At 34.6% G+C, this 19,007-nt stretch overlaps 1 protein-coding gene across 2 annotated transcripts in view; it reads right to left on the bottom strand.

The window, feature by feature from the left end:
- Positions 1-19,007, bottom strand: part of DPYD (dihydropyrimidine dehydrogenase) — an 803,004-nt gene that overhangs the window by 410,243 nt on the left and 373,754 nt on the right. For both annotated transcript variants that reach the window (XM_082832404.1, XM_082832405.1), the window contains exon 12: positions 12,345-12,529. In XM_082832404.1, coding sequence (XP_082688530.1) covers positions 12,345-12,529 — 185 coding nt within the window. The remainder of the gene's footprint in view (positions 1-12,344; positions 12,530-19,007) is intronic.

Raw genomic sequence — 19,007 nt, 5'->3', positions numbered from 1 at the left:
GTTTCCTGTGCTATACAGTAGGTCCTTTTTGGTTATCTATTTTTAATATAGTAATGTGTACATATCAACCCCAAACTCGGATTCTTTATAGCTTGTATTAAGAGTCAACTTTAATAAATCATTGAATGCAGAGAATAAAATTTTAGCTAAAATTTTCAACTGAGTTATTTTGCATTTGAATTTCCCCCAGCAACCTAAAGAATTTTAGTTCTTTGTTCTACTGTGATATTGTCCTTAGCCCTATACAGCTCCAGGCATTAAGGTGTTAAAGATTTGGCATAGAATTCTTAACGTCTATAGCCCATTTGGACCAAGTGACACTGCAGTGGCTAAGTTCTTTCATTCAACATCAGCGCACGCTGAGATCAGGTTCTGTATGGCATGGATCAGAATTTTCAGTTATTTTTTCTACCCATTCTAATCTTGAGTTATCTGCCTGAAGTAGCAATCTACTGCTATATTGGTAAGGAAATATTCTGCCTTTATGGAGACAATTTCATTTTAAATTACTTTTCAGGTCAAATGCTGCCATTTAATAAGGTTTGGAACCTTATACAAAGTCAATAAAAGGCGTTAAAATTACTTATTAGTCATGGCATTTTCTTCCCCTATCACCAACTAGATAGTTTTGTTTTGATAGCTCCTTTAGATATAGGCTCATTCCTCAGTTTTTCCTTGATTTCCTTTTACAACATATAGATGATATAAAAAATAAATCCCCCTTCATATACAAAAAGCTACACATTATTAAAATTGAAATTTTTAATAGAAAAAGTATTGTCTCTGATACTTAATAATTGCTTTAAACATTAGCTAGGGAATACACCAAAAATTAACATGAATGTACCACCAAAGGCAAATTCTATAGATAGCACTATAGGGTTTATTGTATGCTTATTTACAACACTTAAAATGGACTTTATTTTTCAATAGCTGTAAGCAAATTTAACTTTACTACTTCCCATTGAAAGGGATACAAATTAGATCACATGCACTTCTGATTCTTTTTCAGTCTGAAGGTCCAGTTTCCCAATAAGCAATTGGGCTGAAGTCATCTCAATACTGTGATCCTGACCAAGTGGAAAAACTTAGCATGGAAACAGCATTTAGCCATGACATACTTCAATATTATTTTTCGGAGGCTATCACTACCTCAAACTAAATCCATTATGATTTAAAACTGTCTTTTTATTGATATTCATTGTTTTTCAACCTGACAGTGGCCAAAGATTTATACCAATTTTCTTTTAACACAGGAATTAAAAGAGTTTGAAATATATCTTAGAGGACACTTTTTCAATAGGCCTCAAGATTTTAATACAGCTGTCATTTGAAAAGCCTTACCTCCTCTCAGTTGGAGAAGGGTTTAGAGAAGAAACCAGCTCCCTTGATAAGACTGTTTTTATTTGAAGCAGTGGAGGATTCAAAAATTAGTATGACATATTGATGATGCCTTTTTTGAAAGGCATTTTTGTTCCCTAAGTAGAAGAAGACTGTAGAGGGCTGTCAATCATTAAACCACAAATGAAGTCCTTTGCCTGGCTAAGATATTTGCAACTATACCAATGCTGGTAAACTAACCACAAAATTATAGCCTTTTCTCCTGCCTCACCCAGATTTCACAGGGGCTGCACACCCAAATAAATGCCTCTTGGCTACCCATTCATCTAACAGCTGGAAAGATGACACTTGACATTTGGAAACTTTCCTGTGAAGATTGCTGCAAGGCTTTCCCATTAGCTTCCTGGTGAGACTGTAAGGTCGAATAAGCTGCCTCAAAACCTGCAAAGGGTAACGGAAATACTCTAATATTAAGCCTGTGCAATTTAAATTTCTAATTCTCAAATCATATTTCTTCAGATACTGTAGAAACCACTGGTATATTTCAGGGCAAAAGAATGCCTTTGAAGATGTGGAATTAAAGTGATATCTTAAGCAATGATGATGATAAGTGCCTTTTATTTAAAGTTGGCACTGAAGGTCTTCTAAGCAAGAGAGACTTGGACATAGATAATTTCTTCTAAGTTTGTTTTCTAAAATCCCAGACTGTCATATTTTTTTTAGCAACTGTTCATCTTTGTCCAGAACAGAAATCTTAAACAAAAGGCACTGTCACTACCATTCTTTGGGCTTTATTTTCACATCATAGATGTTATGAGAGATAGGTTTAAAATTTTAACAATCCAACAGTGTGGGTTTGTTTGGAAAATCACTGACCCCAATATAAAATAAAATTGTAAATATTCCAGTATTAAGAAAATGCTGTGATCTTATACATCTTTCAAGTATAAACATAGGACTTTTTTCTCTTTAGAAAGAGACCTTTCGAAGAGACCCCCAAATCAAAAAGTTTTAATAACCTGACAGTTCACTAAAGGTATTAGATAGATAAAATCCTTCACATAATCTCAAATCCTAAAGATGGCAGAAGGTGAAAGATTTCATTTATTGATATGAATGCACATAATTCAATTAGCTTTATAGCAATGATCCTTCTGCACTGTGCCCAGTTTTGAATTCCCCATCTTCAAAGTGTCCTTACAATTTTCTATTCTTGGTTGTTAACTCAGTATTTCCCATGTGAAAGATTCACAAGAATGAATAGGCCTCTCTAAATGTTCAGTCATATGTCCAAATGTAGATAAAATTAATGATTAAAGAGGAAAATGAAACATTAAAAAAAATATATGCAGAAGGGCATTGAAGAAACAGCAGACATGAATGATGTAACTTTGAATCTTGAATTAATCACCATCTGAGACTGAAATCACTTTTTAAAAGTCAATTTAGTGAGGCTGAATTTTACCCTATTAGTGACAATGACAGATAGGGATTCCTCTGGATGGGAATCTCATGGCCTCAAATCACAAAAAAAACACGGACACAAACCTAGCTTTCTCACAACATTCCATTAACAAATCCACCAAGAGGAGTCTCAGCTCACAGAGAGAAAATGAAATACTTAGCAATGACTGGATGACTCTTTTCTCTTCAAACTAAAACCACAACTACCATGTTGTACTCACTCACTATATGGTGGGACTATGTCATGTCTCTCTCTCTAGGTACTGAAATCACAAATTTGTTTCACATAGCCTATTGAACTACCATCAGATAGATGGTAATGACTTTCTGTCACTCTTGACCTGGGGCAGATCTGAACTAGTGACCAAAAGGTTAAAGGCTCTGTATCTCATTACTAACCCCCTGAGAGATCTAGTTCTCTCAACAACTAACTATTCTTTTGTGCCTCAATGAAACCAAAAGAAAATACACAAAAACCTCAAGCAGTAGAGAAGCAGGTCAGCCATGCAAGAAATTTATGATAGTTTTGAAGAACTTTACAAACACCTATTTCAAAATATACCCATATACTACATACAACTGAGGAGAATCACATTAACTGTGAGAGAAATTCATTATAATCTTCATTAAAATATCATATAAGCTTCACTGAAGCCGAACAACACTGTAGAAAGTTGAGCTGAAAAAACACTGTAGAAAACTAAAACTTAAAAGATACCTGTGCTCTGTGATCTTACAGGGTTAGGAAAGACATTTTAGATCTAGTATGATGCTCTAATATTTATGCGTGTATCTTGTACATACATTCTAAGATAATTTTGCCACAACAATTAGTTTTAGGAGGGACTGACAAAATGGAAAGTATAACATAAAGAAATAATCATAAATGAAATAATCATAACAGTATCAGGCACTTAAACATGGATACTTATTATAGGAATACAGCTTATTTAATTAAGGGTAAAGTTTGAGAAAATAAAAAAAGAATATCATTTGGGAACATGCATGTAGACAAACTCATGTACATAGAAGGAACACTGAAACTAAACCAATAATAAAATTAACTTTTTGTTGTAGAAAGTTGACCTCAAATGCTGACTGCCAAGAAACAATATTCTGTAACTATTTAACTTCAACTATTCTGTTTTTTTGCAGTGTGTGGGCCTCTCACTGCTGTGGCCTCTCCCGTCGCGGAGCACAGGTTCTGGAAGCGCAAGCTCAGCAGCCATGGCTCACAGGCCCAGCCGCTCCACGGCATGTGGGATCTTCCCGGACCGGGGCACGAACCCGTGTCCCCTGCATCGGCAGGCGGACTCTCAACCACTGCGCCACCAGGGAAGCCCTAACTTCAACTATTCTGTAACTAAGTATTCAGGGACACCTAAAGTCACTTGTAAGCTCAGTAACCAAAACATTTTTTTTTAATGTTTAATGACCCAATGCCTCCTTCCTTACCCTTTGCAGTTTCTCATGAATTCTACCTAGAAGAAACCAGGTGTTATCCTTTTCATTTCTTGCCTATAGTTGAATAAGCTCTATACAAATTCTGTCCTTTATTTGAGTTTCTATTAATTCCGTACTTATCCTTCCACTAATAACTCTTGTCTTTTGTCTTTCAATATTTATCTTTGTACCACCACAACTGCTTTCATAGCAGCAGCATGTACATTTAGATAAACCCATCCACTACCAGTAATAAATATTGTGGTTTTTTTTAATGTTACATATAAGAGATAGTGAATTTAAAATAGAATTCTGAATCACAGAATAGTGACATGACTAAAGGATCACTCTAATGATGTAATCAAACCTGTGACTTTTGAGATAATTTCCGTATATTTAGATTGCTTTATTTGACAAAATGTCTCATGTTTACAAGATCATTTTCTGAGAACTACCATGATTACTTTAGGAAAAATGAACTTCTGATCTAGGATTAGACTTAGAAGAATTTAGCTTGTATTCTATCTCCAAGTTCTCAGAGAAGGCCATAGCATGGTGAGATATCATATAGTCTTTTTTCCCCTACGTTGACTGAATTTTTGTTTGTATGTCAATACTAGAACAAAGTAAGTGCTGAATCTTCTGAATGATTGTATTTTTGTAAAGAACATTTGGTATTAAGGTATTAAGGTCCTCTTTGGTAAAGTAGGACCTTAGGCACCTTTTACACTCTCTTAACCAAGTTCTTTGCACCAAACAGATTCACTAGACTAGTTTCTTCTCTCCTTTTCCTCTCTGAGATATACAAAGGAATGCCAAGGAGTACTGAATCTTTGTAATGGGTGGGGTGCTCCTGTGTGCCTGTGAACCTTCTACTCCACCTGTTGAGTTGTATGCTTATTAAGAGTCAGTTGTACATTCTTTACCCCATTTGTGTTGGCTCAAAGTGTAAATAAAAATTATATAAATCGATGAGCTATACGAATGTGAAAAGAAAGAGGGTTGATTCTGTGAAAACTAAGTTGAATGTTTTCAAAAGATATGATAAAAAGGTGAGTTACTAAAAAACAGTTGCTGTCAAATTAAGTGTGACAGAAACAACTGAAATGACTTCAGGGCAATCATAAAAACCCAGGAAATTGCTATGTACGTTCCTTGAAAATGTGGCTCCACTTTAAAAAACAAAAATGGAAGTTGTAGACAATATATTATAGTTAGGTTTAGATAAGAAATATTCTAGAACTCCAGTGACTGGATTGAAAAGATCTTGGCCCTGCTTATTTTTTTTAAGAGAAATGAAAATGAGAAAATATCTAAATGCATTAAAATAAAATGATATGCTTAATATATGTGTATATCCTTTTTATACGTCCCCATTTTAACTTTTTCGGATTAACCAAACAATTATTGATAACTGTTTCATAGGACAAGATAACTTTTTTGTACTCCTGTGTTTTTAAATAAATGTTCTAGATTTAACCAATTTATCATTGATAAATGTTCTGGATTTACCTATATAATTAATGTCTGATTTTTACTCCAATTAATAATTAAATAGCCTTTAATCATACTAACTGAGCTAATTGCCCCTCTATTTTCTTTCTCTGGGAAGTTCAAATTCCTAGAACTTTTCTATACACTTAATCATTCTGGTTAAGGTATATTTTTGGCCAGAATTAAGTTATACACAGACTACAGCCTCCAATCACAATCTTTAATTTCAGTTTCAAACTACAGAGGAACTCTCAGGAGAAGTTCTATTGCATTATTATATTTTTAAATTTTAACACATACTGTAGGGGAAGGTGTCAAGGACTGCTGCTAATTGGCAAGAAAACTAAGATTCCAGAGTTGAAAATACCAGGGAAGTAGTCCAGTACAGGGGAACTTAACAGCTAGACATTTGTGTGTTCAAATCTTGGCTTCATTTCTAACAGGATACTGACCTTGAATAGGTTTATCGTTTGAGCCTAAAGTAAAGTAGGTAAAGTTGGTAAAGTATTTTTACCAGCTATGAAACATAGATAATGATGCCTGTTTAACAGGGTCATTATAACCAAAAACTGTACAATGTATGAAAAATGCTAAACAATTAGTGGCTGTTATTTCAACGGTTGACAAGTGATTATAAAAGGCATGTTCCAGGGAGGATAAAAATCAGGGACTACTTCTTTTGAGTCTTCTCTAATAATTCTAGTCAACATTGATTTCTGTTCTTTGACTAATTTAGCATTTATTTGTTATAGTAAATTTAGCTTTCTATTACGTCTTATACATTTTTCTCTAACTATTTCACATGGATGAAATAATTGAATTCAAACATCATTATAAGCTCCTTTAGAGAAGGAAGGCTGATGGGTTAATGTGGTTAATTTCTTTTTTTTCCTATTACAGAACTTTTTATCTATCCATCTGTCCACATACATGCACATACACAGACACAGACACATACACACACACACTAGTTAAATAAATCCATTACAAAGATACAAGTACAAGTGCGAATTTGAAAATTTATAGAATTTTTTTGTTTACCTGTAGTCATTCTTTCAGTTACATACTCTTTCTTTGGGTACACTGTCAAAGTTATCTTAGATAGTCAGTATTCTCATTTAAGTGAAAGAAGAAAACTCAAATATGCCTGGACTCCACTAATATCATAGTATTATAAACAAGTGAGGTGAAGTCATACTGGATCACTTATTAGTACAACTAAAGAAGAGCAAGTTTAATATTTTCAAATAATGACTTACAAGGAGGGAAATGTTGACAAAATGAAAAATATTTCTCTCTCTATAAATTCCAGATCTGACACTATCCCTTCTTTATTCAAACAGTTCCTACCACATTCCTGCCTCATTACATACTCCACATTAAATTCCCAAACTGGGTACTCTCATCATGTTCTAACCCCAGGATAATAAACCCCAGATCCTTTCTCCCATTTTTCCTATATAGTCTCCATGTTCAGGGCCTCCACTAGCTCAGACTGCCTTTTGGTGAAAACAAAAGAAAAAGCTGTAGCACAGGTGCAAGGCTTAGGGAGCAGGCAGAAAGCACCTTTGTGAAAATTCAAGGAAGGCACTCCTGCCTCTGAATAGAAGCAGCACAGCAAAAGATGCCATTGTTTGGTGAGTGGAGCTTGGTCTGGATTTCAGCCAACTGGTACCCTTGTTTGGGTAGCCCTTGCACAGTGGGCAAGCTACGCAATCTTATCCAGTAGGCTTCTTTAAGTGCCAGCGATTCAAATCACTCAGCATTCTTCCAGTTTTTCTTATCTTCCCTCTTTACGTGTATCTTGATTTTTATGAAGTCTGCTCACTCCATATCCTGATACCCACCTCCAGGCAGAATCAATCATTAACTCTTCCATACTGCCTCGTGCCTTTACATTTTTTATTACTGCGTTTGTTATTTTGTATTATATGTATGCTTCCATAACTATTTGTAAAGCACCATTTTAAAAAACTACTGCTTACTGAATGAATGAATGAATCCATGCATGAATGACTACACAGATAGACAGATGGTTGCATATGGATGCATAAATGAATGACTAGATAAAATGCTCTTATCATGACCTGAAACAGCCACTTTCAGTCGTCATCTGTTAAAATACTATACTTTGACTTTCTATTCAAATCTCCTCTTTTATAATTTTTCTCTGATACCATTTTAACAGTCCAAAGGGAATAATCTCTAATAATTCACAAACAATACATATTTAGAGTTCAGACTCTTTACTAAGAACTTTCCATAAATTCCCTGATATATTCTTCCCTGAAACCCAATAGGGTAGCAACTTTATTATTGCTCCTTTATTAATAAATCATTTCTTTACCCCTAAGAAGACCACATCTTAGAGCAATGAAGTGACTTTCCCAAGGTCATACAGTTTGAAAGTATTGTTGAAATCAGATCTGTTTAGTTCAGAGCTCAAATTTCTAACTACTCTATTATACTTCTCCTCATTTATTCACTTTGGTACCCTCCCAAAGTCAAGCGTTAGACCCAACAGCTGGTACTCAATAAGTGGTAATTGATTAAACTAACTAATAAAATTTAAGTGAAGCTCACTTCAGATAACTATGGGAATTACTGAAATCCCAACATGTGTGTCTTTAAATAATCACATTTACCTGAAAAAGTGTATTTCAAAGAAATGCTAAATATCCAACTGCAATGATTGCATGTATGAATTAATACTATAATGTATGTATAAAATCATTTTTTTAAGTCCACTGTCTAGTGTTGCATGTTTCCCCAAAGTATAACATAAGACAAGGTGTTATAAACCTTCATTCATGAATACACTTCAGGCATTATATAAATTTTTCTAAACTAATGCTACATTGGTAAGAAAACACTAGTTATTTACAGTGCTAATTAACTTACATAACAAATATATTAGTTTTCTTAACTCTTCTTTAAATTCCTTTAAAATCAATTATCCCTACATTTTTTCCTATTTAATGATGAATACACTCTTTATTTTGAGGGTATATTAGTAAGCTAGCAGGCCACTGGCTTGTGTAGCATCAGACCAGTAAGAAGGCTTCAATCAGGGAAACGTAGGATGCTAAAGAACACACTAGAAGGAAAGTGTTTCTGGAAGAGGAGAAGGAAGCAAAACCTGAAGGACAAGCGGGATACAGACAGGTGAAATGGGTGGAGTCAGGAAAGGCCCAGATGTAGGAGATATCTTGATGTGTTAGGGGAAATTCAAATTGGTATCACAAGCTAAGGAGTTTGGACTTCATCTTGAGCATAAAGAGGAGCCTCTGAAGGTTTTAAGTGAGGAAATTAGGATCAAATTTGTATTCTAGAAAGATGACTCTGGCTGCAGCATAGGGGCTTTGGATTTGACAGGGGGAAATTGGGGGCAATTTTAGGAGGTGATAGAGGCCAGAACTAAGTTACTGACAGTGTAAAGAGAAAAATCCTACTTTGTCTATATGTTCCTTTTTAGTCTCATAACTGCTTAGCACTTTGTATCCAACACCCTCGCAGAATAGTGAAAGTGTTCATTTTACCTGACAGAGATTTTATCTGCCTTCTGTTTTCACTGCATTTCTAAAATGTCATTCAATACTTTCTTTGACAAATCTGAATTCTTCAGCCAAACCCAAAACTTTTACTGGTCACAAATTTTTAATTTTTTTATATTTTAAACACTATCATTCCTAGCAATATATATTTAAAGCACATGCACTTTTTTTTCATAATACCTGAGTCTGTGTCTTTCCTTTCATGAGTAAGTGGAAACTAACTAAAATGATTGCTCATTTTTATCAGCACACATTTATCAGATTCAGGGAAGTAGAAAGATAACAGTGAAGTAAAAAAAAAAAAAAATACCCTTAAGAATCTTTCTGAATGATAATTGTGAAGCACTACAAAACCACCATCATCATAAAATATAGTAAACATTCTCTATGTCTTTTAATTTAAAAGCTACAAATGGGTTTAAATATTTAGAAAACAATAACCCACGCCATTCTCCACTTGCCTATGTTCAAGTTTACTGTTTCAAATCTCTCTAGCATCTCTGCCTTCCCACCATTTTCACTCCTGCAAACTGAATTCACATCTTCACTAGGTTTTATCTGGCGTAGCACAAAAGCCTTTTCCCTTCTGCTGGGTCTACCTTCATTTCTTCAAGGAGTTAACAGACTGGTCAGTGAGATGTCTGGTCAACCCAAAATCATATTTCACACAAAAAATAAGCAAATTAAAATAAGTGTATGAAAGTCTTTACAGGCGTAGAATTGACCAGGCATATATGATAGAAAGAAGAAAAGAAAATTTAGATTGGGGCTTCCCTGGTGGCGCAGTGGTTGAGAGTCCGCCTGCTGATGCAGGGGACACGGGTTCGTGCCCCAGTCCGGGAAGATGCCACGTGCCGCGGAGAGGCTGGGCTCATGAGCCATGGCCGCTGAGCCTGTGTTCCGCAACGGGAGAGGCCACAACAGTGAGAGGCCTGCGTACCGCAAAAAAAAAAAAAAAAAAAAAAAAAGAAAATTCAGATAAATAACTCATAAATAAGGGAGTGTACAGCAGTGCTGTTTTATTAGAAAAATAGGTGTGTGAACACACTAGCATAAATCTTTCAACTGTGTTTTCTTAAGAATTATCTCTATTCTGAGACTGTGCTGTTTCCTACTTTTCTCATAAACTTTCTTGTTAATAAATGTGAGCAAATATTATAATTTCATGTGTTTGAGTGTTTATTTTAATGCTGTTACTCAGCAAAACAAGAAGCAATCAGCCCTATATTGGTTTCCAAATTGATTTTGAAAATTTTATTAGCCTGAGTAATCCAGAGTTTGAGGACCACTGATGTAGAGGATTTGACTCTAGGAATCAGAAATGTTAAATACTGGAGATGAAACAAGTTTAGGAGATCATGTTTGGTTTAAAAGAAGTGAGTTTGAAGTGTAGGTAAATATATATCCAAATGGAGTGGTGAATTTGAAATGTAGTTTAGACAAGTGAAGATGTTCAGCAGACAGCTGGATCATGGAATGCCCTACTGGAGATACAGATTACGGAGTTACACACTTAGGAGCCTTGGGAGAACACTATGAAAATAAGAAATAAGAGTAGAATGAGAAAATTAAAAGAGTGATAAGTTTTGGGACAGAAAAAGTGAAAAAGCCAAAGCAGGAGTCCATCCTGGGTAGTTGTCTTGAACTGTTCCTGCTGTGAATTTCTGAGGCCATACGGACTCTCCAAAATACAGATGCTGCAGCAACTAGAGCCAAAACCACTACCGACATGTCTCCTTTGTATTCCCAGATTTCTGTCTGTTAAAATTTTATTCTTTTTCCCCTTTTCTTCCTAGCCTAGTCCCTTTTGATTTATGAATGATTTGGACAGAATTCTTAATTTTAGACTTATCATCTCCCCAAAACACTGCTTCCTTTTTCTCTATGCACAACCAGTAGACTGTGGTTTACACCCATTCTTAGAGCTTTACTTCTATGAGACACCACACCACCCTCTGGCCCAGATCGCAACATCTCAAGCCCCACTACTCAGAGATGCCAAGGTGAGGTGGGAGTAGGTTGGTTAACTGAACATAAAAAATATGATGTAATCAGTACCAAGTCCAGGCCCTACCTAGTAAGTAAGTAGTCATGGATGAATTACAGAAAGAGTAGAGAACAACCAGAATAGACTAAATGGTGGTGACAAAGAGGAAGAAAAATATTCAAGGAAATGGAAACATTAAAGACAAAGTGAATTTTGCTAGCATGTGAGAAACCAAAGAAATCAAAAGAAGGGAGGCAGGAATTATATCGTGAATTTAGAGCCTTTCTTGAATAGGAAAGAAAAATAAGGATTTTATTTACAAGAGCAAACTTTTCCAGAAACATTTTATGTAAATGAGGTTACTGTGTCTACATTTAGTTAAATTATAGAGCAGGAAAAGAACAGAGCATTTTGTCAAAAAGTAAGACAACTGAAATCTAGTAGATATGGCTTTTTTCCCCAAGAGCACAAAATTACTGTACCAGAGTAGGCTTTTTATTTTTATTATATTTTATCATATTTTTATTATATTTATCATATTTTTATTATATTTTATCATTTTTACATTCTGCATTTGTATCATAACAGCAAATAGTGAAAAAATAATTACAACTGAAATTTATAAAATTTTTGTTTTCTTTTCAATTAGGTGCATATAATTTAGGAAGTGAATAGGAACTCACTGATCCACATGGACAGACAACATAATTTTCTGGACTGTGCAAGATTATTAGGAATATAGATTCTATATCATACTGCATATCATCCAGATTTGATAAATGTATTATCTATGTCTTTAAGCATTGATAAATATTTTGAATACAGGATGAATAACTTCATAGTATTCCACTGGTAGAAATGCATAAATGAATTTTCAGTCACCTAAACAGGTCTGCTATCCAGTCCACATTTAAAAAAATTTATCCAAGTAAATATGTATGTGACCTATTGCATATATATTACTATAAACCTTATAGAAATGCTCATATGAATGAGTAGCAAAAATAAAGAAGTACTTATCCATTGGAAAAAATTAACTGAAATTGATGGCAAACACCTACCTGTATGTATTTGTGAATGTACCAAGAGGCTTGCTTTCCGTCATTCACGGATTCCACCGTAGTGTTAGCCATACCAACAACATCACCACCTGCAAACACCCATGGTTCGCTGGTTTGCATAGTTTCTGGATCTACTTCTGGGAGATCCCATCTGTTAAATTTTATAGGGCTCAAGGCTTCTTTTACTGGAAAAAAGTGAAAGACAACAGGCAATGACTAATCTGTGCATCACATAAAAATAATTTGAAAATTAAGAAAAATTATGATGTAATGATTGTTTTAGGGATTCAAGCAACTGTTTTTAATGAACCATAAAAATGGAAAGTTAATGAAATATCTTAGTTAACAACACATTCAAAGTGTACTGACTTAACCAATTCAAAATAAAACTCACATGTAGGTGTTAAAGACCACAGATTTGGGCAATGTTTCAGATCTGGTATTTATGTGTAAGATGTTTGGCAGACTACAGTCCTTTAAATATTCTAATGGTTATAAAACACATTTTCTAAAACTTTGTCCATGACCATTATTTTCACAAACTTGTTACTACTCTTATGAACCCAAATTTATTCCTGTGTAACACAGATGTAAGTTATATTGTGAATTTGAATCAACTGCCAATCTCTTCCTTTCACAGCAAGTTTTATGAACAAAACAAGACATACCTTCTACGTTTCCATCAAATTACTTACACTTAATGTTAAGCGATTTAATGGACCCAGAATACAGTTACATTTAGCCAGCAATTTCTGTTTTATTTTGTAAAAATCTGCAAATGCAACCATTAGCATTAGTTCCTTGTGGAAATTGCTCCGTAAAAGAGATTTAAATTATCTGCTAAATATGCTGTGTTCCAATGAATCTAAACATGTCAGGAAAAGGAAGAGGTTGAGTCCCTTTAAGAAAAATTACCTGAAGGAAACTCACTCGTCACATGATCTGGATATTTGGAAGAGATAAAAGAAAATAAGTTAGATTAAGGGGTTGATCTAGAGAAGAAATAAAGAAAGGTAGACAGTACCATATATGATGGAGCAAACTAAGCCAGTGTTTAAGATAAAATGTTCTTTCCAGGTATTCATATCATGAATTTTCAGCACAGCTTCTCAAGATAGACTAAGGGAGTTATTTTTTACTCCAATTGAAAAGAAAATATAACAATATAAACAAAAGGAGAAAATATTGGAAGCTCTTAGAATACAAAAATTAGTTGTTGAATAGATGAATAATTTAAGTTTAAAATAAAATAGCCAAACCATGTTATTCTAAAATTATTTTTTTCTGAGCAATAGAAAAAAAAACATAAAATAAACCCTGGTGCATATTTGTAGCTTTCTACTTGAAGAATATTAGAATTCTAGAAAACTATTAAGGGACTACTGTTGATTGTGTTTTCCCCACAAGACTGTAGGTTCCATGAGAACAAGAATGTGTCCATGCTATACTGCTTACCACTGTGCCACCAACCCTAGCACAGCACTTAAAACATAAGAGACACTCAATTCAATGGATGGATGGATGGATGGATGGATGGATGAGTAGATGGATCAATGCCATCATGCTCAGGTTTTTATTTAAAAATCTTCTATTGTTTGTATCTCTGATGCAATTTCACCCTTCATTGAGAGTAAAATTAAATATTCATGTAATTATTTTCAATACAGAATGGCATTCTGAGAAGATTTTTCTATTGTCTTTAAAGGTCACATGAAAAGAGACCTTTAGCATTTGTTCCCTGTTGCATAACAGATCATCACTACCATTTGCTGACAGTTACCTGAGTTGCAAAACATCGATAGTGAGCATGGCTCATCAATTCAACCTATTATAATAATGGTAACTGTAACACACCATCATTGAATGGTATAGAGACATACACACACACACACACACACACACACACACACACACACACACACACTCACATGCAAGGGATAAAAAATAATTCTCCTGTATAAGAAATGACCTTATTTGTCCAAGACTTTGATACAACTTTGTCCTACATAGAGATCTGAAATAAAGATGGTTTTTAAATGAGAAGAAATTCAAAATTATTTCACTAGGAGATCAAAGCTCTCTTATACATTTTCCTCATTTTTTTACAAGAATATCCTTGAAGATTAGCACAGATTTCACTCTAAGCTTGAGCAATGCAGGGATTATGCCTTAGTTATCTCTGATTTCCCACAGTAGCTATTAGAGTCAAAGACATATATACTGTTGAAGTTATTGAAGCTTAAGCTTCAGGGTCCCTCACTTGCATGGGCCTCTTTCAAGGCCTAAATTTGAATTTGTAATTTTTTTCTTTTTTATAGAAAGTCCTCAAGTTATATAGGCTTCAGGTCTCGCAAAACTTGAATCTACTCTTCAGTACAGTGCACCTTAAATAGTAGGTGCTGAATAAATGCTTGCTGAATTAAGTTGAAGTTCATGAATAACGTGCTTTATAACTTTTTTATGATTTACCAATGCATATGGTATGATTCACTTTAATATTAGAGCTCTATCACTAACTCAGTCAATAAATAGGAGACGTTACTAGAAGTTTAATAAGTAATTCTTGCATATCTTAAAATATTTAGCACCAACACTATAAGCCAACCTAGGAATATTTATTTGTGAATTCAAAAGCACTATTCTACTCATGGGTCTTTCCATTGGATACACTTTGTATTACTTTATGTCTCTAAACATTCATACATACTCATGCTTAATTTTTAAAATATGCTCTCTTTCCTCAATATTTGACTCAATTATAGCTTGAAGTCAGACCTGAATATAAACTTTTAATTTTTCTATCATTTGTAACATCCAACTAACCTCACAAATAATCAAATAACTATGACACTGTATTCCAAAACAAAATTTTTCTCTCACAGTAAAAATTATCTCAGCCCCCTTTTGAAAATCACCTATTTAATTTTCCCCCTACTCTTTTTAGAGGGCTTCAAGTTTCACATGTTCATAGTTTCATTTAAGAAATAAATAAAAAAATGAGAGATCAAGCAATTGGTTATGATGTTATTAAATAGTATAGCAAAGCTTACATCAATCAAAATAGAGATCATTTGTTTGCATTTGAATATCTAATATTTTAACTTTTTCTTTGTCCAAATGATAAAGGATCATTGAAAAAATTGAAAAAAATAGAACACGGACAGCTTATAAGAATATAAGCGATGCTTTAGTGGGTCAGAAATGTTTTCAATCAGTGGCACTAAGCAGCTAACACAAGAATGACTATTCATTACAACTTGAACATCAAATGATTAGGATCGTTTCCCTGTAGGCACAGTGGACTCAATATTTAAACATGAGAGACAGAGAGAGGGGATTAATTAATTTTTTGAAACTTTGTTGATTCTGATTGTGGATCCTAATAACACTTTTCACGATTTCGGTGACTCTTTTGAAATGTAGCTATTTCTATTACTTAATCATATTTTTAAAGCTCCAAAGTATTTAACTTAGAACTCAAATTAAGGATTCAGTGAAAAAAATCTATATGCTTTTATTCATAATTTGTCAGGAAGGAGTTCATTTATTTAGCTGCTTCTTATTAGAGGGACTTTCATCCTCCTCATCATTGTAACTATCCTTCTATGGACTCCTCACAGCTCTCTTACATCTCTGCTGATACGTTTAACTTGGAATACAATAAAAATAAGTCTCAGGAGGATATCTTCTGTTTTGCCTTTATCTAGCTTGGAAGGAATGAAAGCATAAGTGGATGAAAAATGTATATTTACATTTGCAAACCAAATAACTGCTTGCCATATCCTATGAAGTGTTAAATGAATATTAATAGAAGGATTGTATTATTTTCTTTCTTGTTTATAAAATAATGGGGGTGGGGGAAGAGGGATTTTCTGTTATGATCATACACAGTTTCCCCACAGATTTCCATGAGATTGCATCTTGCTGGAGACTGCAGCATATGTCCTGGTAGTTCCATAGATGAACAGAAAAAGAACTTGAAAAAGAATCCCAAAACGTGCTTATTCACAGTCTATATTATTCTGCAAATGGGATAGAAATGTGTTAAATGTTATGGTGCCTGGAATTTTATGCAGTCTTTAAAAGGAATGAAAACATCCTTAATTCATACCAAACATTCAAGATTTATGTTAATTTTCTGCTTTAATCACTACTATGTTCGAATGAGCTTATTTAAAAAACAAAGACACTCTGAGGTAGCTTTAAAACAAGAAATGGTTTTGAAATAGGAACTTTTAGTCAACTTAATGTTATGCGTGAGATGATTTTTTTATATAGACTTAATTGTATTGTGACACACAAGTTCTTCAATAAGCCACAGCTTAAAATTGCAGAAACCGTCCCTCAGGGACACATCACTGGCAGATGCAGATTGCCAAGGTCAATTAAAATGATGTAGCTGTGCTGTCATATATGTAGAAGAGAAACCCACAAGCATATGACAAGTATATTTCTCAGTATTTATAAAAAGATGTCAAGAATGTTATATTTTAGTACATAAATATAAATTAATTCTCCATAAACAATAAAACAATACAACAGAAATCATAATGAAGAACGATTATTAGTATTCTTTGGAGAGTTTGAGATGCTATAAAACAATGGGGGGAATAAAAAATTTCAACATTTGTAATAAAATGATATCTTGAAAACAGATGAATTCATCAACGTGCTTGTTGTTTAATTTTACATAACATATTAGCCAAGAGGACAAAAGCACAATGAAACAAAAAGGCGAGCTGAGGCAATAATCTCAGTAAATCAGAGCTGAAAGCAAAATCTCAGCAAGAGCAAATAAATTCTAATTACAGGGCCAGGATATCAGAGCTGTGTTTAAATAGAATAACCTGGGGTATGGAGGGGACAGAACCACAGAATGCCTTCAACTAAGTATATCAAGTCCGGTTGGCACGAGCTTTGTTCTCACACCTCCCTTCTGCCTCTGAGTATTCGAATCAATATGCTGTCCATTCCCAAACACAATGGAGCGGACAATGCCAATTCATCATTTTCTTTCTGTAAACCCCTCAAAAGTCAACCTTGATATTGTACCTTCCTGATCCTACAGAACCTCAAGTATCTCTGATTCTTTTTAGACTATTGCCTTTCTCATATTCTCCTCTCTCATCTCCTATGTTGAAAAACTGGTCTTAACCTGGTTCTCTCTTCTCACTGCCATTCTTACATCTTCTTTTATCTAATTTCTGGAGTAATTTACACTACCTACATTTTTTACCACCCAATTATTCCTTCCAGTGTATCCCTCTTATGAAAATATGGTCTCTACGGTCACCAAATTCCGTGACTTCCTTTTTGCCTTTCTATAGCATCAAATAGACGAATCAGGGTAATTTTGATCTCCTTCTCTGATTTGCGGAATGCTACTCTATCCGGACTCTCCTTCTTTTTAAACTGTCCTTAGGCTCTATCTGGCTCCTTTTCATCTGTCATCATCCTCTTCCCAGCTCTCAAATATTGTCTACTACACTTTTCTGTGTCAGAAATTATAGTTGTCTTGTGCTTTTAACTTCATCTCTCTGGAAATGACCTCAAACACGACATTCTGCTTTTTTTTCTGACACTTCTAGCTGCCTCTTAGAGATTCCAATGTGGATACTCTACTGTCCCTTCTAAATTGTCACATCTAAAACCCAGTTCACAAGCTTCCTCTGGGATTTTCACATTTCACAATTATCAGTAAGCTTACTTTTTCACGTCTCCTACTCATCGTGACCACCAAAGCTTCACTGAAATTCTTATCACTAAGATGATCCAGATTGCCACATCCAGTGACCCTTCCCGTCATCACCTCACTTCAGGAACTAGGGTGGGGTGGGGTTGAGACACCCAGAGAACAAGATTTAAGAAGGTCCTTAGGCTCAAGATCGTGCAAGGGCAGGTCAGTGCCTCAACTGTCTCACCCTACGCATGGCACTATCTTCCTTGATTTCTCAGTAGCATTCAACAGATGACCACTTCCTCCTCATAAAAGTCCCTTATCTTGGCTTCAATGATACCACACTTTCCGCTTTTCCATTTGCCTCCATGATCACTCTTTAACCTTCACTGCTGCTTTTTCCTATTCTTCCTTCTCAAAAAAACGTAGAAATAGATCTTAGTCTTGGCATAATATTTGAATCTTTTCTCTCCACTTATCTCAACATGCAGTCAGTTACCATGTTCTAACAATTCAACCAAAGGAAATTCTCTCCTAGTTACTCCTTACATCTCATTTATATCATCCTCACCTAATGAAGAACGTTAAGGAAAACAATCAGCATTCATTGATCCCTTGTGTGAGGCAGACATGATGATGAATATTTCCATACAGTAGTCTCATTTAGACCACAGCACAACTCTTTAAGGTAGGTATTAGCATCCTAAATACAGCCAAGAGGTGGTAAAGCCAGTATATGAATCCAGTTATTTCTCACTCCAAAGCTCTCCTTGCCACTGACCCTTGGTGTGAGGGAAAGAAAAAGCCAGGAATAGGCCAAAAACAGTCTCTTAAAGTTTCACTATTGGGAACCGTGGGAATAATTAAAATGAAGCAGATTGGGGTTGAAGGGGCAGCAATTATCTTTCTTGTAGGTCTTATTTCCACAATTAGAGAATCAGCTCATTGTAGAGAATAAACCCAAGTATTTTCCAAAAGCTTCCCAA

The sequence above is a fragment of the Leucopleurus acutus genome (assembly GCF_964270905.1).
Source record: "Leucopleurus acutus genome assembly, chromosome: 2".
Taxonomy (NCBI): Eukaryota; Metazoa; Chordata; class Mammalia; order Artiodactyla; family Delphinidae; genus Leucopleurus; species Leucopleurus acutus.
The sequence above is the reverse complement of the archived record's forward strand: the minus strand, read 5'-3'. Positions and strand labels throughout refer to the sequence as shown.